We start from the raw sequence: 21789 nt of genomic DNA, 5'->3' as shown, positions 1-21789 counted from the left end.
TTCTACCTGTTGCCCTCAGGGAGAAGATACAGGGCAACGAAAGCACGCACAAGCCGCGTGCGGGACAGTTTCTTTCCCCAGGCCACGAGACTCCTCAATAAATAAACCCTCAATAAACCCGGATTATTGACATTTGCACACCTCCCTGCACACCTGGACACCTTTTTTAATATAGCATTCCATCTCATTCTATTTAATATTTAATACCCTTACTACCTATTTATTACCCTTCATATTTTAGTGTTGCCACAAATGCCTTACTAGTTAACTATATTGTCCTATTGTTGCTGCTGTGATTGTGTTTGCTGTGATTTTGCACCTATTTAAAACTGCACCTCGTCTGTAACGGAGCCTACAGCATAAGAATTTCACACGTGCGTACTTGTACTACGGAGTGACAATAAAAATCTTGAATCTTGACAACTGGACTGGTGAGATTCTGACAGACTGGACAAAGTAGCTAACTCCAGAAGATGATGGCAGTAGTGCAACATTATGGATGCCGTTAAAACTTAAACCCCAAAGAAGAATAAGATGAATGAGATGAATAATAATAATAATAATAATAATAATAATAATAGACGAAGAAGAAGAAGAAGAAGAAGAAATGGTTTTGCAAAAACCATGGCAAAAACACTGTAAATAGATTACACTATGAAGAGGACATCAAACTCCAGTAGGTGGCGGTAATGCACATACATATGTTTGCCAACCGCCATAAAACTCCAAAAAAGAAGAAGAAGGTTTTGCAAAACTGACTCCAGAGCAGTGTCAAAAGACTGACGTTTCCATGGCAAAACGTCATTAGCACTCGACCAAACATAGCCGAGGCGCGGAGCTCAAATGTCTTTTCGTTTTGCAGCTTATGCTAAAATGTTAACGTTATATACTAACCTCCGTGTATAAGGCATAGATAAAGCCGCTGTCTGAGTTACTGATGTCATGACACAATCAGTTGTTGTCCAGGGTGAGTAATGAGTACGCCAGTTTTAGTGAATCGCAACACCAACTGAACTGACGTAACGTTATCATTCAGTTAGCGTTAGCTAACTGGCTATCTGTGATAGTTTGCTTGGCTAATTTGCAACGTTAGCTAACTACTAGTCGAACCTGTTTTTCAGTTGGCCAGTGTGGCAACCAGGTTGGCTGCAGGTTTTGGGATCTTGCCTTGAGAGAACATGCCCATGTCAATAAAGTAAGTAGTAGGCTACCATTTTTTTTTTTTTTTTTGGGGGGGGGGGGGGGGGGGGGGGGGGGGGAGTAATTAGTTTAATAACTCTATCCTATGTTTATGTACATATATTAATTAGGTTGTTAATATGACAAGAGTTGCTGAGAAGATGGTTCAGACAGAGATAGTTAACTAGCCATGACTACAGTACAGTACAGTACAGGTCCATAATATGTATCTAATATGTGTATTTGAACACAATGTTCATCATTTTGTAGCCTCCGCGTAGTGTAATGTTGCGTTCTCTGCATGTTCAACCTAACCTCGCGTCACCTAGTCTGGGCACCTTCCACCCCGCTTTTTGTCATGGGGGCGTAAACCCCGGACCCAGAATTAACACCGGATGGCAATGCGCCTAACAACGTCTTTGTTGCCGTTAGCTTGACGCGGTGATGTTACCTAAACTAGAGTCTGATCAAAACAAAGCTAGCGTTACATAAAACAAAACGTTTATGCAATATGGCATCTCCGTCACCACCGCCTGACACACCGGTCAAACGGTGAAAGAGGATTCTGATACTTGGGTCAAATTGTCAAATTAACGTGAAAGTTGACGAGCTAGAAACGCTGCCATCCGGTCTAGGGCGGGCTCTAGGCGGGAACCAGTAGGGTGACAAAATCAATTGTGGGCGGGAGCCAGGCTCTTTCTCGCCGAGAAGAGCCTGGTGACGCGAGGTTACGCGTCACCAGGCTCTTCTAGTTCAACCCCTGACGCTAGGCCAATCAGAGGCAGAGAGGGGTGGGTCATTCCTTCGCCTAGCCTTCGCCATCATGGGACAACAAATATCGCGCTGTCGGGCTACGCCCCGTGTGAGAACAGACAGACCGTCTCCGGTTCTATTTAGTGGGTTTTCGAGATGATGATGGTGCTCGGTTGTGCTGGTCCCCCCCCCCCGCGACTAGTCTTTCTCATCCTACGGTGCCGCAAGGCACTCTGGGACCTGGGTATTGTGTGATGGTGTCGTGTGTTGTTAGCATGGTTGTTAGCAGTAGCGCATTATTTCTCGGTTATATACTTTCAAGTTTGATTTACAAAAAGAAGAGTCGTATGTGCGGGTGATATTATCACGAATATATAAAGTGGAACCGGGGCTCCATTAACTCAGAGGAAGAAGAAGCTCCTGTCTTATGGGACTCATGTGAATGGTTTAGCTGTGAAGCTAACGTTAGCTGTAAAGCTATTGGAGCTTTGAAGGATCAAGTTTCTGTCAGTAAAGTCAGACTGTGAAAATGTCTAAAGCCCAGAAGCTGAGAGCTGTGGTGAAGCAGCGCATAACTGCGGCGGTTGAAGAGATATTTGGGCTGTTTGAAAGAACAATAGCAGAGTACGAGGAGGAAGCTACTCTTTCACAAGCGGAGATCGAGCGACAACGAAAACTGCTGGACGCTGTGCGGTTACACAGAGAAGCCTTGCCTCCAGACCCCCAGCAGCTGTTGGTCATTGGGGAGGGGGTTCCCGCTGAGCGGCAGGAGTGGAGCCCGAGTCTGGACCAGGAGGACTCTCATATTAAAGAGGAACAGGATGAACTCTGGACCAGTCAGGAGGGAGAGCAGCTTCAGGAGGACCCAGAGCCCCCACACATTAAAGAGGAACAGGAGGAACTCTGGACCGGTCAGGAGGGAGAGCAGCTTCAGGAGGACCCAGAGCCCCCACACATTAAAGAGGTACAGGATGAACTCTGGATCGGGAGGGAGGGAGAAGAGCTCCAGGCTGGAGGTCTGGAGGAGGCTGATATCACCAAGTTCCCATTCACTACTGTTCCTGTGAAGAGTGAAGATGATGAAGAGAGACCTCAGTCCTCACAGCTTCATCAAATCCCAACTGAGGAGAAAAGAGAGGCAGAGCCTTTAGCCAGCAGCTCAACTGAACAGATGAAAACAGGTGATGGAGAGGACTGTGGAATATCAGAACCAGCCAGGAACTTATATCTTATGAACTCAACAGAAGTTCTTGGGAAGAAACACTTCAGCTGCTCAGTTTGTGGTAAAAGTTTTGGTAATGAAGAGCACGTGAAGACACACATGATAGTCCACACAGGTGTGACACGATATCATTGCTCAGTCTGTGGTAAAAGTTTTGTTCAGAAAGCAAACATGATGAGACACATGCTAGTCCACACAGGAGAGAAAAAATTTAATTGCTCAGTCTGTGGTAAAGGTTTTGGTCTGAAAGCAAACTTGAAGACACACATGTTAATCCACACAGGAGAGAAAAAATTTAATTGTTCAGTCTGTAGTCAAGGTTTTACTCGTAAAGAAAACTTGACGCTCCACATGAAAATCCACACTGGTCGGCCGGGGCGCCTGTTCAGGGCGAAGGGAACTGTGGTCCGCCCACGCACCGAGATAAATCTGGAGACGGGAGAGAAACAATTTGTTTGCTCAGTCTGTGGGAGAGGTTTTGGTCAGGAAGGAAAGTTGAAAAGACACATGATATTCCACACAGAGGAACAGTCTGGTTGCTCAGTCTGTGGTAAAAGTTTTGCTCGTGAAGGAGACTTGAAAAGACACATGATAGTCCACACAGGAGAAAAGCAATTTGATTGCTCAGTCTGTGGGAGAGGTTTTAGTCGTAAAGAAAACTTGAAGGCACACATGACAATCCACACAGGAGAGACAGAATTTAAGTGCTCAGTCTGTGGTAAAGGTTTTGGTCGTAAATGGTCCATGACGGCACACATGAGAATCCACACAGGAAGCGCCTCCTCTGGTCGCCGGTCGGGGCGCCTGGTCAGGGGGAAGAAGGGAACTGGTGGGAATAGAGCGATCCTCCCACGCACTGAGATCAATAATCTGGAGACAGTGACTCCACCTATTTTCACTATGCAGTTCGAAGCCCAAACTATTCTACCCGATTCTGCGCAGTGTGAGGCCCCCGCCCCTCTGAACTTTTTTTTTATCTAGCTGAGGCTGGTGCTACCTTTGTGGACAGTGGATAGTATTTATATACACTCAATGCTCTCTAGCTCTGTAAATATGGCACTTTTAACTAAGTTCTATTCATTTTTGTCTCGCCAAAAGTCATCATGTAGATTCCCACTCTGAGGTCAGTTTATCAAAATGACGCCTGTATGGAAATGTGATTTTTGTTGTTGGACATCAGGAGGAACCTGACCATCCGGTCATGTCAGCTCCTAGCAGCCAGACTCCGCGCTACAGAAGCTGGGCAACTTAACACCGTCATACGGGGGAAATTATCAGATGAACTGATCTTTGTAGCTCTGTGTTGATTATATTTAGCTAATGTTTCTGTGGCATTTTGATTAACGTTACGATTTATTTCCTTTTGGAAGAAATGTTGGTTTAACAGATGAAATCTAACTGAAGCCGGCTACATATAATGTAATATTAGTACGGCTGCCTGGTCTGTTCTCTTACAACAGCTACGAGGAGAGAACATTACTTCCGGGTCGGGAAATTTTGTGAGGTAAAAAAAAAACTGCACCATTGGAGTGAATGGAGATGTCGCAAACTCTTCGGCTCTGGTGCAGTGGTTCTCAAAGTGATGTCCGGGGACCCCCAGGGGTCCTTGAGGGGGGTTCCAGGGCTCCCCAGGTCAGCGAAAAGGGGAATACTTTATTTTCACTATAATTCCATCAGTGAGTAACACAATGACAGGCTATTTTATCATGGGTTTCATACACTTTCTGTAATAAAACATCTAAAAGCAGAAATCTTGTTAGATGGGGGGACCCTAGTGTCACATCATGGTTGGTCAGATCCACCATTGACGTCAGCAAGCCTCCAGCCAGGATTCCTATGGGACTTTGAAATCCTTGAAAGTTGGTGAATTTGGGTCCTTAAAAGTCCTTGAATTTGATGTTTAAGGAGGTTTGGGAAGTTCTGGACACCAATTTTTGAAACCTATCTAAAAAAAATCCCTATGTCTGGGACTGAGAGCATAGTAAAAAAAAACAATTCTTCAGATTGAGTTTGTGTTCTAGTGAAGAGTAAATCAACTTTGATATATTTTAATGTTTGTGTCTAATGTGTTTTACTCAAAAACATTTTTTTACATGAACATGAAACATGCTGTTTGCTGTGGTTAACTGATGCTGTGGAAAATAAATCGGGTATAGAAAAAGTGAAGAGTCTCTGGTGGATTCCATTTTTCTTTATAATAATAACTTTATTTATATAGCACTTTAAACAGTATCACTTGCAGGACAAAACACACCACAACCACATTTGTGTTTAGATAGTTGCATAACCTTTACTCTGAAGACAGTACTGTACTGTACCAAGGTCATTCCTATCTATGCAAGTGTTAACTACATTAAGAGTGACCCAGACAAATCAAGACGATAAAAGAAAAACTAACTATAATGCTATTCCTTTGAGTATTGACAAACGCTACTTGTTCCTTTTAACAAGGCTCACGCAGACTGTGTTGCACACTTGATTTCACTACTGTTGACAAAATGTACTATTGTACATACATAACTTTGGATAAAAGTGTCTGCCAAATGACATAATGTAATATGTAAATGTAGTATTCCAAAGTATTCGGATTAGGTTGCTTCATTTGAGTATTCTATTGGAATACGTTACAAAATACATTGTAGGGCAATGCATGTATTCAGTATTCTGTAGTGGAATACATTTTAAAAGTAACCGTCAACGGTCAAAGAAGCAAAGTGTCTTCCTCCGAGTCAAATAGAGACATGGTACAGATGACTGGTTTAAATAGTCCCACCGCAAAATAAAGCTAGTCTCTCATTGGTGGGGCGTGGTTAGTATACGTCGTCAACACACAGCCAATGAAAGGTTACTGCTGTATTAATTGACTCATACTCACTGTATTTTCGATCAATGTATTGCAATATGTTACTGTGTGTTTTGCACTCTTGACCTTTGAGGAGGCTGGTGGTAAGTAACCTTTCATTGGCTGTGTTGATGACGTACTAACCATGCCCCACCAATGAGAGACTTCTGTTTGACTCTGAGGAAGACACTTTGTGTGTTGAAAATAAATGTTAGTCTAAATTCCTTAACTTTGACATAGTTCATCAGCTGAAGCGAGGATATTCCATCTGAATTATTTTTGCTATTGCTTAGCCTTTCCATAAATGCATATCATTATGTTTATTGCCTGTCGCCTCTACAAGAGCATCCGTACATCCTGGTATTTCTCTCTCTCTGTCTCTCTCTCTGTCTCTCTGTACCTCTCTCTCTCTCTCATTCAGAAAGGAGTGTATGATGAGGCTTTAAGTAGCTTTTTCCGGAATGTGGACTCAAGGTAATCAGTCACTCTGCCTTTGATCGATGGTTGTTGCTACATGGGTTGAACAATATGCCTTCTTCTCAGTGGTCCAAATGAAGTCCTTTTCTAAAGTGTTGTCCTTTGTATCTGCTTTTCCAGGAAAAATGGTGGTGGAGCCTGTGACATTGGTGGGAGAATCCAACATCTAAAGGCCAGGGTAAATCCTGTGTGTGTGTGTGTGTGTGTGTGTGTGTGTGTGTGTGTGTGTGTGTGTGTGTGTGTGTGTGTGTGTGTGTGTGTGTGTGTGTGCGCGCCTGTGTGTGTGCGTGTGTGTGTGTGTCCGTGTGTGTGCGTGTGTGTGTGCGTGCGTGTGCGTGTGTGTGTGCGTGCGTGTGTGTGTGTGTGTGTGTGCTTAACTTTACTTGTAAAGTTCAGAAGACCAATTACTAAAAAAACATTTGGGATCACTTTTTGCAGGTCCTCACAGTGCAGGGTTAGGCTCTGAGCAATGGTTAGGCTGCCATCTAGTGGTTAAGGGTGGGATAACTGGTTATGGAATGAGTGTCAAAGGCATGTATCTCCTCAAAGCAGTGTTACCAAAAGTAGCAGAAAGTGTGTGTGCTCAATACACAGGCAGTGCTGGTGTGTGTGTGCTCAATACACAGGCAGTGCTGGTGTGTGTGTGTGCTCAATACACAGGCAGTGCTGGTGTGTGTGTGTGCTCAATACACAGGCAGTGCTGGTGTGTGTGTGTGCTCAATACACAGGCAGTGCTGGTGTGTGTGTGTGCTCAATACACAGGCAGTGCTGGTGTGTGTGTGTGCTCAATACACAGGCAGTGCTGGTGTGTGTGTGCTTAATACACAGGCAGTGCTGGTGTGTGTGTGCTTAATACACAGGCAGTGCTGGTGGACATGGAGGAGAGCGTGGTCAATGAGATGCTGCAGGGCCCGCTGAGAGAGGTGTTTGACAGTGCCCAGCTCCTCACCGATGTGTCCGGCTCAGGCAACAACTGGTAAGAGACACATAGGCTACGTTCACACAGCAAAGGTAGGTGAAAGAAATATAAATATAGTATATATTATACATTATATACATGTATAATAATACAGTATATACATACTTAAAAAAAACTATATATACATATTTTACACAACTACTAGTAACTGTATTACAAGTCCAAGTGTGCTATGTGGACAAGCTGTGTGAATAAGCAGTGTGAGTTTAGTAGTGACTTTATAGAGCTGTGTGAGTTTAGTAGTGACTTTATAGAGCTGTGTGAGTTTAGTAGTGACTTTATAGGTGGATAGTGTGAGTTTAGTAGTGACTTTATAGAGCTGTGTGAGTTTAGTAGTGACTTTATAGAGCTGTGTGAGTTTAGTAGTGACTTTATAGAGCTGTGTGAGTTTACTAGTGACTTTATAGAGCTGTGTGAGTTTAGTAGTGACTTTATAGAGCTGTGTGAGTTTAGTAGTGACTTTATAGAGCTGTGTGAGTTTACTAGTGACTTTATAGAGCTGTGTGAGTTTAGTAGTGACTTTATAGGTCCATAAGCTGTGTGAGTTTAGTAGTGACTTTATAGGTGCATAAGCAGTGTGAGTTTAGTAGTGACTTTATAGGTGCATAAGCTGTGAGTTTAGTAGTGACTTTATAGGTGCACAAGCAGTGTGAGTTTAGTAGTGACTTTATAGGTGCATAAGCAGTGTGAGTTTAGTAGTGACTTTATAGGTGCACAAGCAGTGTGAGTTTAGTAGTGACTTTATAGGTGCATAAGCAGTGTGAGTTTAGTAGTGACGTTATAGGTGCATAAGCAGTGTGAGTTTAGTAGTGACTTTATAGGTCCATAAGCTGTGTGAGTTTAGTAGGGACTATAGGTGCACAAGCAGTGTGAGTTTAGTAGTGACTTTATAGGTGCATAAGCTGTGTGAATTTAGTAGTGACTTTATAGGTGCACAAGCAGTGTGAGTTTAGTAGTGACTTTATAGGTGCATAAGCAGTGTGAGTTTAGTAGTGACTTTATAGGTGCATAAGCTGTGTGAATTTAGTAGTGACTTTATAGGTGCATAAGCAGTGTGAGTTTAGTAGTGACTTTATACAGTAGGTGCATAAGCAGTGTGAGTTTAGTAGTGACTTTATAGGTGCATAAGCAGTGTGAGTTTAGTAGTGACTTTATAGGTGCATAAGCAGTGTGAGTTTAGTAGTGACTTTATAGGTGCATAAGCAGTGTGAGTTTAGTAGTGACTTTATAGGTGCATAAGCAGTGTGAGTTTAGTAGTGACTTTATAGGTGCACAAGCAGTGTGAGTTTAGTAGTGACTTTATAGGTGCATAAGCAGTGTGAGTTTAGTAGTGACTTTATAGGTGCATAAGCAGTGTGAGTTTAGTAGTGACTTAATAGGTGCATAAGCTGTGTGAGTTTAGTAGTAGTGACTTTATAGGTGCATAAGCAGTGTGAGTTTAGTAGTGACTTTATAGGTGCATAAGCAGTGTGAGTTTAGTAGTAGTGACTTTATAGGTGCATAAGCAGTGTGAGTTTAGTAGTAGTGACTTTATAGGTGCATAAGCTGTGTGAGTTTAGTAGTGACTTTATAGGTGCATAAGCAGTGTGAGTTTAGTAGTGACTTTATAGGTGCATAAGCAGTGTGAGTTTAGTAGTGACTTTATAGGTGCATAAGCAGTGTGAGTTTACTAGTAGTGACTTTATAGGTGCATAAGCTGTGTGACTTTAGTAGTGACTTTATAGGTGCATAAGCAGTGTGAGTTTAGTAGTGACTTTATAGGTGCATAAGCAGTGTGAGTTTAGTAGTGACTTTATAGGTGCATAAGCTGTGTGAGTTTAGTAGTGACTTTATAGGTGCACAAGCAGTGTGAGTTTAGTAGTGACTTTATAGGTGCATAAGCTGTGTGAGTTTAGTAGTAGTGACTTTATAGGTGCATAAGCAGTGTGAGTTTAGTAGGGACTTTATAGGTGCATAAGCTGTGTGAGTTTAGTAGTGACTTTATAGGTGCACAAGCAGTGTGAGTTTAGTAGTGACTTTATAGGAGCCGTTCAGCAGTCTGCTTTATCCCTCGTTCTCTTTCTACAGGGCAGTTGGTCACATGACATATGGCTCCGCCTACAGGGATCAGATCGTGGAGAAGCTGCGGAGAGCAGCAGAACAGTGTGACTGCCTGCAGTGCTTCTTCCTCATTCACTCTATGGGAGGAGGTAAGGGACAAAACAACAAGTCCACCCTGCTTCTTATGTATGCTTGTGCCAAATCAGGGAACAAAAGTTAAATCTGACTATTTAGTATTTCGTTTGGGAAAATAAGCTCTTTGCGACGAGAGGACGACAGGTTTCATCTCGGTGTCTATGGTGATGCATCGTAATGTTTTAGGATATTATGATATTACATCAAATACACACTAGACATACCGAGATGAAGATGCACTACTGAGCTTCTCATTACAATACGTTGATCAAAAAAACGCATTTGTCACAAATTGCTTGAAGCATTCTAAATCAGAAGTGCAACATGGTGGCACTACCTTCTAAAGCTGTGTTCACACTGAGATATTTATTCTTCTCTCTGTCGCTCGATTCAACCCTTTGGAATCGCTCTGTCGCTCTGTTTAAATCGCTCGTCAACAGGCACAATAATTGACGGACATCTGGGGGCTATAACGTTACACAATGTCGCGATATTTGTCCACTACGAGCCACCGTAGTTGTTTACAAGCTAAGCCTATCAGCATGCTCCTAACGCGAGCTCTACAGTATACCGGTAGTACAGACTTCACTTCATGTCAGCCTGTCAATCAGCTGTCAATGCGGTTTGTTGCCACACAATAAACCAGCGGTTTGTTCCAAGCCAGTGTGATCCTTGACTCACTTTCACACAGCAGTAGGGGTGTCACGATACACTCAGTTCACGATACGATACGTATCATGATACTGGGTTCACGATAACGATACGATACGATACGATTTTAACAATATTTTTTTAAACTTGAATAATGACAATATATGACTGGAAAAGTAGTATTTTATTTGAAATGCACAAATACAAAACATGCTGTTGTGGGAAATTGTTATTACAATAACAACTAGAAAACATGAGATTGGAGATAAGGCTTATCTTGAAAGAGAATGAGTTACACCGTCACTTAGATTTACTTTGAACTAAAAGGTTTCTCAGCAGTATAAATTCTCATTATGCATCTTCAGCTTTTCTTCAAACTCAAACAACAAGACTTTTCTTAGTCTATTTTTTATGCATCTTCAGTTTTTCCTGTCAAGTAAACAGTTTTGCCAGAAACTCAATTGAATGGTTTCTCTCCTGTATAACTTCTCATGTGTCTCTTCAGAGACTTGTTCAACTGAACTACTTTCCACACATTGAACTTCAACAAACAAAGACGTTTCTTTGTCTATTTTTGAAAAAAAAAAAAAAAAAAAAATTTTTTTTTCACGATATGAGATTTCATCTCAACGATACATATCGTGACGTTTTACTATCGCGAAATTTCGTGGGACGATATATTGTGACACCCCTAGTATCGGCCGATGAAGGCGTTAAAATTAAATATCGGCAATGGCCGAAATGATATAATCCAAGCCTGTTTCCGTAGAATGAATCTTACAGTTTTGTCCTGCTCAGACATCTCCATCTTCTGTCTCAATCATCAGCTGCTGTGTGTCTGGGTGTGAGTGTGTGTGTGTGTTTGTTGCTGGACTTCAAAGAGATATGTGATACCCCACTTAAACCATCTCCATGAAACACATCACAGATGGACTCGCTCTTGACTGAAATCTCTCCAATCAGAGTCCAGTCTGCAGCACTTGAAATCTGTCCAATCAGAGTCCAGTCTGCAGCATTTGAAATCTGTCCAATCACAGTCCAGTCTGCAGCACTTGAAATCTGTCCAATCAGAGTCCAGTCTGCAGCATTTGAAATCTGTCCAATCACAGTCCAGTCTGCAGCACTTGAAATCTGTCCAATCACAGTCCAGTCTGCAGCACTTGAAATCTGTCCAATCAGAGTCCAGTCTGCAGCATTTGAAATCTGTCCAATCACAGTCCAGTCTGCAGCACTTGAAATCTGTCCAATCAGAGTCCAGTCTGCAGCACTTGAAATCTGTCCAATCAGAGTCCAGTATGCAGCACTTGAAATCTGTCCAATCAGAGTCCACTCTGCAGCACTTGAAATCTGTCCAATCAGAGTCCAGTCTGCAGCACTTGAAATCTGTCCAATCAGAGTCCAGTCTGCAGCATTTGAAATCTGTCCAATCAGAGTCCAGTCTGCAGCATTTGAAATCTGTCCAATCACAGTCCAGTCTGCAGCACTTGAAATCTGTCCAATCAGAGTCCAGTCTGCAGCACTTGAAATCTGTCCAATCAGAGTCCAGTATGCAGCACTTGAAATCTGTCCAATCAAAGTCCAGTCTGCAGCACTTGAAATCTGTCCAATCAGAGTCCAGTCTGCAGCACTTGAAATCTGTCCAATCAGAGTCCAGTCTGCAGCATTTGAAATCTGTCCAATCAGAGTCCAGTCTGCAGCATTTGAAATCTGTCCAATCAATCAGAGTCCAGTCTGCAGCATTTGAAATGAAAGCCTCCACTCAGGCTGTTTACCTCGTTTGAATTTGAGGTCGGCCAATCAGGAGCCAGGATTGTGATCACTCAGTCTTCACATTTGTTCAATAAAACACTTTAAACTAAACTATAGGGATGCACAATGATATTGGAACGTCATCGGTATCGGCTGATGAAGGCATTAAAATTAAATATCGGCATTGGCCGAAATGATATAATCCAAGCCTGTTTCCGTAGAATGAATCTTACAGTTTTGTCCTACTCAGACATCTCCATCTTCTGTCTCAATCATCAGCTGCTGTGTGTCTGTGTGTGTGTGTGTGTGTTTGTTGCTGGACTTCAAAGAGATATGTGATACCCCACTTAAACCATCTCCATGAAACACATCACAGATGGACTCGCTCTTGACTGAAATCTCTCCAATCAGAGTCCAGTCTGCAGCACTTGAAATCTGTCCAATCAGAGTCCAGTCTGCAGCATTTGAAATCTGTCCAATCACAGTCCAGTCTGCAGCACTTGAAATCTGTCCAATCAGAGTCCAGTCTGCAGCATTTGAAATCTGCCCAATCACAGTCCAGTCTGCAGCACTTGAAATCTGTGCAATCAGAGTCCAGTCTGCAGCACTTGAAATCTGTCCAATCAGAGTCCAGTATGCAGGACTTGAAATCTGTCCAATCAGAGTCCAGTCTGCAGCACTTGAAATCTGTCCAATCAGAGTCCAGTCTGCAGCACTTGAAATCAGTCCAATCAGAGTCCAGTCTGCAGCATTTGAAATCTGTCCAATCAGAGTCCAGTCTGCAGCATTTGAAATCTGTCCAATCAATCAGAGTCCAGTCTGCAGCATTTGAAATGAAAGCCTCCACTCAGGCTGTTTACCTCGTTTGAATTTGAGGTCGGCCAATCAGGAGCCAGGATTGTGATCACTCAGTCTTCACATTTGTTCAATAAAACACTTTAAACTAAACTATAGGGATGCACAATGATATTGGAACGTCATCGGTATCGGCCGATGAAGGCGTTAAAATTAAATATCGGCATTGGCCGAAATGATATAATCCAAGCCTGTTTCCGTAGAATGAATCTTACAGTTTTGTCCTGCTCAGACATCTCCATCTTCTGTCTCAATCAGCTGCTGTGTGTCTGGGTGTGAGTGTGTGTGTGTGTGTGTTTGTTGCTGGACTTCAAAGAGATATGTGTTACCCCACTTAAACCATCTCCATGAAACACATCACAGATGGACTCGCTCTTGACTGAAATCTCTCCAATCAGAGTCCAGTCTGCAGCACTTGAAATCTGTCCAATCAGAGTCCAGTCTGCAGCATTTGAAATCTGTCCAATCACAGTCCAGTCTGCAGCACTTGAAATCTGTCCAATCAGAGTCCAGTCTGCAGCATTTGAAATCTGTCCAATCACAGTCCAGTCTGCAGCACTTGAAATCTGTCCAATCACAGTCCAGTCTGCAGCACTTGAAATCTGTCCAATCAGAGTCCAGTCTGCAGCATTTGAAATCTGTCCAATCACAGTCCAGTCTGCAGCACTTGAAATCTGTCAAATCAGAGTCCAGTCTGCACCACTTGAAATCTGTCCAATCAGAGTCCAGTATGCAGCACTTGAAATCTGTCCAATCAGAGTCCAGTCTGCAGCACTTGAAATCTGTCCAATCAGAGTCCAGTATGCAGCACTTGAAATCTGTCCAATCACAGTCCAGTCTGCAGCACTTGAAATCTGTCCAATCAGAGTCCAGTATGCAGCACTTGAAATCTGTCCAATCAGAGTCCAGTCTGCAGCACTTGAAATCTGTCCAATCAGAGTCCAGTCTGCAGCACTTGAAATCTGTCCAATCAGAGTCCAGTCTGCAGCATTTGAAATCTGTCCAATCAGAGTCCAGTCTGCAGCATTTGAAATCTGTCCAATCAATCAGAGTCCAGTCTGCAGCATTTGAAATGAAAGCCTCCACTCAGGCTGTTTACCTCGTTTGAATTTTAGGTAGGCCAATCAGGAGCCAGGATTGTGATCACTCAGTCTTCACATTCGTTCAATAAAACACTTTAAAATAAACTATAGGGATGCACAATGATATTGGTGCACAATGATGGTATCGGCCGATGAAGGCGTTAAAATTAAATATCGGCATTGGCCGAAATGATATAATCCAAGCCTGTTTCCGTAGAATGAATCTTACAGTTTTGTCGTGCTCAGACATCTCCATCTTCTGTCTCAATCATAAGCTGCTGTGTGTCTGGGTGTGAGTGTGTGTGTGTGTGTGTGTGTGTGTGTGTTTGTTGCTGGACTTCAAAGAGATATGTGATACCCCACTTAAACCATCTCCATGAAACACATCACAGATGGACTCGCTCTTGACTGAAATCTCTCCAATCAGAGTCCAGTCTGCAGCACTTGAAATCTGTCCAATCAGAGTCCAGTCTGCAGCATTTGAAATCTGTCCAATCACAGTCCAGTCTGCAGCACTTGAAATCTGTCCAATCAGAGTCCAGTCTGCAGCATTTGAAATCTGTCCAATCACAGTCCAGTCTGCAGCACTTGAAATCTGTCTAATCACAGTCCAGTCTGCAGCACTTGAAATCTGTCCAATCAGAGTCCAGTCTGCAGCATTTGAAATCTGTCCAATCACATTCCAGTCTGCAGCACTTGAAATCTGTCCAATCAGAGTCCAGTCTGCAGCACTTGAAATCTGTCCAATCAGAGTGCAGTATGCAGCACTTGAAATCTGTCCAATCAGAGTCCAGTCTGCAGCACTTGAAATCTGTCCAATCAGAGTCCAGTCTGCAGCATTTGAAATCTGTCCAATCAATCAGAGTCCAGTCTGCAGCATTTGAAATGAAAGCCTCCACTCAGGCTGTTTACCTCGTTTGAATTTGAGGTCGGCCAATCAGGAGCCAGGATTGTGATCACTCAGTCTTCACATTTGTTCAATAAAACACTTTAAACTAAACTATAGGGATGCACAATGATATTGGAACGTCATCGGTATCGGCCGATGAAGGCGTTAAAATTAAATATCGGCATTGGCCGAAATGATATAATCCAAGCCTGTTTCCGTAGAATGAATCTTACAGTTTTGTCGTGCTCAGACATCTCCATCTTCTGTCTCAATCATAAGCTGCTGTGTGTCTGGGTGTGAGTGTGTGTGTGTGTGTGTGTGTGTTTGTTGCTGGACTTCAAAGAGATATGTGATACCCCACTTAAACCATCTCCATGAAACACATCACAGATGGACTCGCTCTTGACTGAAATCTCTCCAATCAGAGTCCAGTCTGCAGCACTTGAAATCTGTCCAATCAGAGTCCAGTCTGCAGCATTTGAAATCTGTCCAATCACAGTCCAGTCTGCAGCACTTGAAATCTGTCCAATCAGAGTCCAGTCTGCAGCATTTGAAATCTGTCCAATCACAGTCCAGTCTGCAGCACTTGAAATCTGTCTAATCACAGTCCAGTCTGCAGCACTTGAAATCTGTCCAATCAGAGTCCAGTCTGCAGCATTTGAAATCTGTCCAATCACAGTCCAGTCTGCAGCACTTGAAATCTGTCCAATCAGAGTCCAGTCTGCAGCACTTGAAATCTGTCCAATCAGAGTGCAGTATGCAGCACTTGAAATCTGTCCAATCAGAGTCCAGTCTGCAGCACTTGAAATCTGTCCAATCAGAGTCCAGTCTGCAGCATTTGAAATCTGTCCAATCAATCAGAGTCCAGTCTGCAGCATTTGAAATGAAAGCCTCCACTCAGGCTGTTTACCTCGTTTGAATTTGAGGTCGGCCAATCAGGAGCCAGGATTGTGATCACTCAGTCTTCACATTTGTTCAATAAAACACTTTAAACTAAACTATAGGGATGCACAATGATATTGGAACGTCATCGGTATCGGCCGATGAAGGCGTTAAAATTAAATATCGGCATTGGCCAAAATGATATAATCCAAGCCTGTTTCCGTAGAATGAATCTTACAGTTTTGTCCTGCTCAGACATCTCCATCTTCTGTCTCAATCATCAGCTGCTGTGTGTCTGGGTGTGAGTGTGTGTGTGTGTTTGTTGCTGGACTTCAAAGAGATATGTGATACCCCACTTAAACCATCTCCATGAAACACATCACAGATGGACTCGCTCTTGACTGAAATCTCCCCAATCAGAGTCCAGTCTGCAGCACTTGAAATCTGTCCAATCAGAGTCCAGTCTGCAGCATTTGAAATCTGTCCAATCACAGTCCAGTCTGCAGCACTTGAAATCTGTCCAATCAGAGTCCAGTCTGCAGCATTTGAAATCTGTCCAATCACAGTCCAGTCTGCAGCACTTGAAATCTGTCCAATCAGAGTCCAGTCTGCAGCACTTGAAATCTGTCCAATCAGAGTCCAGTATGCAGCACTTGAAATCTGTCCAATCAGAGTCCAGTCTGCAGCACTTGAAATCTGTCCAATCAGAGTCCAGTCTGCAGCATTTGAAATCTGTCCAATCAATCAGAGTCCAGTCTGCAGCATTTGAAATGAAAGCCTCCACTCAGGCTGTTTACCTCGTTTGAATTTGAGGTCGGCCAATCAGGAGCCAGGATTGTGATCACTCAGTCTTCACATTTGTTCAATAAAACACTTTAAACTAAACTATAGGGATGCACAATGATATTGGAACGTCATCGGTATCGGCCGATGAAGGCGTTAAAATTAAATATCGGCATTGGCCGAAATGATATAATCCAAGCCTGTTTCCGTAGAATGAATCTTACAGTTTTGTCCTGCTCAGACATCTCCATCTTCTGTCTCAATCATCAGCTGCTGTGTGTCTGGGTGTGAGTGAGTGTGTGTGTGTGTTTGTTGCTGGACTTCAAAAGAGATATGTGATACCCCACTTAAACCATCTCCATTAAACACATCACAGATGGACTCGCTCTTGACTGAAATCTCTCCAATCAGAGTCCAGTCTGCAGCACTTAAAATCTGTCCAATCAGAGTCCAGTCTGCAGCATTTGAAATCTGTCCAATCACAGTCCAGTCTGCAGCACTTGAAATCTGTCCAATCAGAGTCCAGTCTGCAGCATTTGAAATCTGTCCAATCACAGTCCAGTCTGCAGCACTTGAAATCTGTCCAATCAGAGTCCAGTCTGCAGCACTTGAAATCTGTCCAATCAGAGTCCAGTATGCAGCACTTGAAATCTGTCCAATCAGAGTCCAGTCTGCAGCACTTGAAATCTGTCCAATCAGAGTCCAGTCTGCAGCACTTGAAATCTGTCCAATCAGAGTCCAGTCTGCAGCATTTGAAATCTGTCCAATCAGAGTCCAGTCTGCAGCACTTGAAATCTGTCCAATCAGAGTCCAGTCTGCAGCACTTGAAATCTGTCCAATCAGAGTGCAGTATGCAGCACTTGAAATCTGTCCAATCAGAGTCCAGTCTGCAGCACTTGAAATCTGTCCAATCAGAGTCCAGTCTGCAGCATTTGAAATCTGTCCAATCAATCAGAGTCCAGTCTGCAGCATTTGAAATGAAAGCCTCCACTCAGGCTGTTTACCTCGTTTGAATTTGAGGTCGGCCAATCAGGAGCCAGGATTGTGATCACTCAGTCTTCACATTTGTTCAATAAAACACTTTAAACTAAACTATAGGGATGCACAATGATATTGGAACGTCATCGGTATCGGCCGATGAAGGCGTTAAAATTAAATATCGGCATTGGCCAAAATGATATAATCCAAGCCTGTTTCCGTAGAATGAATCTTACAGTTTTGTCCTGCTCAGACATCTCCATCTTCTGTCTCAATCATCAGCTGCTGTGTGTCTGGGTGTGAGTGTGTGTGTGTGTTTGTTGCTGGACTTCAAAGAGATATGTGATACCCCACTTAAACCATCTCCATGAAACACATCACAGATGGACTCGCTCTTGACTGAAATCTCCCCAATCAGAGTCCAGTCTGCAGCACTTGAAATCTGTCCAATCAGAGTCCAGTCTGCAGCATTTGAAATCTGTCCAATCACAGTCCAGTCTGCAGCACTTGAAATCTGTCCAATCAGAGTCCAGTCTGCAGCATTTGAAATCTGTCCAATCACAGTCCAGTCTGCAGCACTTGAAATCTGTCCAATCAGAGTCCAGTCTGCAGCACTTGAAATCTGTCCAATCAGAGTCCAGTATGCAGCACTTGAAATCTGTCCAATCAGAGTCCAGTCTGCAGCACTTGAAATCTGTCCAATCAGAGTCCAGTCTGCAGCATTTGAAATCTGTCCAATCAATCAGAGTCCAGTCTGCAGCATTTGAAATGAAAGCCTCCACTCAGGCTGTTTACCTCGTTTGAATTTGAGGTCGGCCAATCAGGAGCCAGGATTGTGATCACTCAGTCTTCACATTTGTTCAATAAAACACTTTAAACTAAACTATAGGGATGCACAATGATATTGGAACGTCATCGGTATCGGCCGATGAAGGCGTTAAAATTAAATATCGGCATTGGCCGAAATGATATAATCCAAGCCTGTTTCCGTAGAATGAATCTTACAGTTTTGCCCTGCTCAGACATCTCCATCTTCTGTCTCAATCATCAGCTGCTGTGTGTCTGGGTGTGAGTGAGTGTGTGTGTGTGTTTGTTGCTGGACTTCAAAAGAGATATGTGATACCCCACTTAAACCATCTCCATTAAACACATCACAGATGGACTCGCTCTTGACTGAAATCTCTCCAATCAGAGTCCAGTCTGCAGCACTTAAAATCTGTCCAATCAGAGTCCAGTCTGCAGCATTTGAAATCTGTCCAATCACAGTCCAGTCTGCAGCACTTGAAATCTGTCCAATCAGAGTCCAGTCTGCAGCATTTGAAATCTGTCCAATCACAGTCCAGTCTGCAGCACTTGAAATCTGTCCAATCAGAGTCCAGTCTGCAGCACTTGAAATCTGTCCAATCAGAGTCCAGTATGCAGCACTTGAAATCTGTCCAATCAGAGTCCAGTCTGCAGCACTTGAAATCTGTCCAATCAGAGTCCAGTCTGCAGCACTTGAAATCTGTCCAATCAGAGTCCAGTCTGCAGCATTTGAAATCTGTCCAATCAGAGTCCAGTCTGCAGCATTTGAAATCTGTCCAATCAATCAGAGTCCAGTCTGCAGCATTTGAAATGAAAGCCTCCACTCAGGCTGTTTACCTCGTTTGAATTTGAGGTCGGCCAATCAGGAGCCAGGATTGTGATCACTCAGTCTTCACATTTGTTCAATAAAACACTTTAAACTAAACTATAGGGATGCACAATGATATTGGAACGTCATCGGTATCGGCCGATGAAGGCGTTAAAATTAAATATCGGCATTGGCCGAAATGATATAATCCAAGCCTGTTTCTTTCCGTAGAATGAATCTTACAGTTTTGTCCTGCTCAGACATCTCCATCTTCTGTCTCAATCATCAGCTGCTGTGTGTCTGGGTGTGAGTGTGTGTGTGTGTGTGTGTGTGTGTGTGTGTGTGTGTGTGTGTGTGTGTGTGTTTGTTGCTGGACTTCAAAGAGATAATTGATACCCCACTTAAACCATCTCCATTAAACACATCACAGTTGGACTCGCTCTTGACTGAAATCTCTCCAATCAGAGTCCAGTCTGCAGCACTTGAAATCTGTCCAATCAGAGTCCAGTCTGCAGCACTTGAAATCTGTCCAATCAGAGTCCAGTCTGCAGCATTTGAAATCTGTCCAATCAGAGTCCAGTCTGCAGCATTTGAAATCTGTCCAATCAATCAGAGTCCAGTCTGCAGCATTTGAAATGAAAGCCTCCACTCAGGCTGTTTACCTCGTTTGAATTTGAGGTCGGCCAATCAGGAGCCAGGATTGTGATCACTCAGTCTTCACATTTGTTCAATAAAACACTTTAAACTAAACTATAGGGATGCACAATGATATTGGAACGTCATCGGTATCGGCTGATGAAGGCATTAAAATTAAATATCGGCATTGGCCGAAATGATATAATCCAAGCCTGTTTCCGTAGAATGAATCTTACAGTTTTGTCCTGCTCAGACATCTCCATCTTCTGTCTCAATCATCAGCTGCTGTGTGTCTGTGTGTGTGTGTGTGTGTGTGTTTGTTGCTGGACTTCAAAGAGATATGTGATACCCCACTTAAACCATCTCCATGAAACACATCACAGATGGACTCGCTCTTGACTGAAATCTCTCCAATCAGAGTCCAGTCTGCAGCACTTGAAATCTGTCCAATCAGAGTCCAGTCTGCAGCATTTGAAATCTGTCCAATCACAGTCCAGTCTGCAGCACTTGAAATCTGTCCAATCAGAGTCCAGTCTGCAGCATTTGAAATCTGCCCAATCACAGTCCAGTCTGCAGCACTTGAAATCTGTGCAATCAGAGTCCAGTCTGCAGCACTTGAAATCTGTCCAATCAGAGTCCAGTATGCAGGACTTGAAATCTGTCCAATCAGAGTCCAGTCTGCAGCACTTGAAATCTGTCCAATCAGAGTCCAGTCTGCAGCACTTGAAATCAGTCCAATCAGAGTCCAGTCTGCAGCATTTGAAATCTGTCCAATCAGAGTCCAGTCTGCAGCATTTGAAATCTGTCCAATCAATCAGAGTCCAGTCTGCAGCATTTGAAATGAAAGCCTCCACTCAGGCTGTTTACCTCGTTTGAATTTGAGGTCGGCCAATCAGGAGCCAGGATTGTGATCACTCAGTCTTCACATTTGTTCAATAAAACACTTTAAACTAAACTATAGGGATGCACAATGATATTGGAACGTCATCGGTATCGGCCGATGAAGGCGTTAAAATTAAATATCGGCATTGGCCGAAATGATATAATCCAAGCCTGTTTCCGTAGAATGAATCTTACAGTTTTGTCCTGCTCAGACATCTCCATCTTCTGTCTCAATCAGCTGCTGTGTGTCTGGGTGTGAGTGTGTGTGTGTGTGTGTTTGTTGCTGGACTTCAAATAGATATGTGTTACCCCACTTAAACCATCTCCATGAAACACATCACAGATGGACTCGCTCTTGACTGAAATCTCTCCAATCAGAGTCCAGTCTGCAGCACTTGAAATCTGTCCAATCAGAGTCCAGTCTGCAGCATTTGAAATCTGTCCAATCACAGTCCAGTCTGCAGCACTTGAAATCTGTCCAATCAGAGTCCAGTCTGCAGCATTTGAAATCTGTCCAATCACAGTCCAGTCTGCAGCACTTGAAATCTGTCCAATCACAGTCCAGTCTGCAGCACTTGAAATCTGTCCAATCAGAGTCCAGTCTGCAGCATTTGAAATCTGTCCAATCACAGTCCAGTCTGCAGCACTTGAAATCTGTCAAATCAGAGTCCAGTCTGCACCACTTGAAATCTGTCCAATCAGAGTCCAGTATGCAGCACTTGAAATCTGTCCAATCAGAGTCCAGTCTGCAGCACTTGAAATCTGTCCAATCAGAGTCCAGTATGCAGCACTTGAAATCTGTCCAATCACAGTCCAGTCTGCAGCACTTGAAATCTGTCCAATCAGAGTCCAGTATGCAGCACTTGAAATCTGTCCAATCAGAGTCCAGTCTGCAGCACTTGAAATCTGTCCAATCAGAGTCCAGTCTGCAGCACTTGAAATCTGTCCAATCAGAGTCCAGTCTGCAGCATTTGAAATCTGTCCAATCAGAGTCCAGTCTGCAGCATTTGAAATCTGTCCAATCAATCAGAGTCCAGTCTGCAGCATTTGAAATGAAAGCCTCCACTCAGGCTGTTTACCTCGTTTGAATTTTAGGTAGGCCAATCAGGAGCCAGGATTGTGATCACTCAGTCTTCACATTCGTTCAATAAAACACTTTAAAA

The 21789-nt window shown here is 43.2% G+C and overlaps 1 protein-coding gene across 2 annotated transcripts in view; it reads left to right on the top strand.

Moving 5' to 3' along the window:
• Positions 1-831: 831 nt before the first annotated feature.
• Positions 832-21789, top strand: part of tube1 (tubulin, epsilon 1) — a gene marked incomplete at both ends in the record, with an annotated part of 45914 nt that continues 24956 nt past the window's right edge. Inside the window, 6 exons of one of the 2 annotated variants that reach the window (XM_083642831.1) lie at positions 832-967; positions 1122-1195; positions 6418-6470; positions 6594-6651; positions 7334-7449; positions 9520-9641. In XM_083642831.1, coding sequence (XP_083498957.1) covers positions 943-967; positions 1122-1195; positions 6418-6470; positions 6594-6651; positions 7334-7449; positions 9520-9641 — 448 coding nt within the window. Of the gene's footprint in view, positions 972-1104; positions 1196-6417; positions 6471-6593; positions 6652-7333; positions 7450-9519; positions 9642-21789 lie in introns of both variants that reach the window. The other variant, XM_083642830.1, reaches the window with a different exon arrangement.

The sequence above is a fragment of the Poromitra crassiceps genome, assembly GCF_964638095.1.
Source record: "Poromitra crassiceps genome assembly, chromosome: 9".
In the NCBI taxonomy this organism is placed as follows: domain Eukaryota; kingdom Metazoa; phylum Chordata; class Actinopteri; order Beryciformes; family Melamphaidae; genus Poromitra; species Poromitra crassiceps.
The sequence above is the reverse complement of the archived record's forward strand: the minus strand, read 5'-3'. Positions and strand labels throughout refer to the sequence as shown.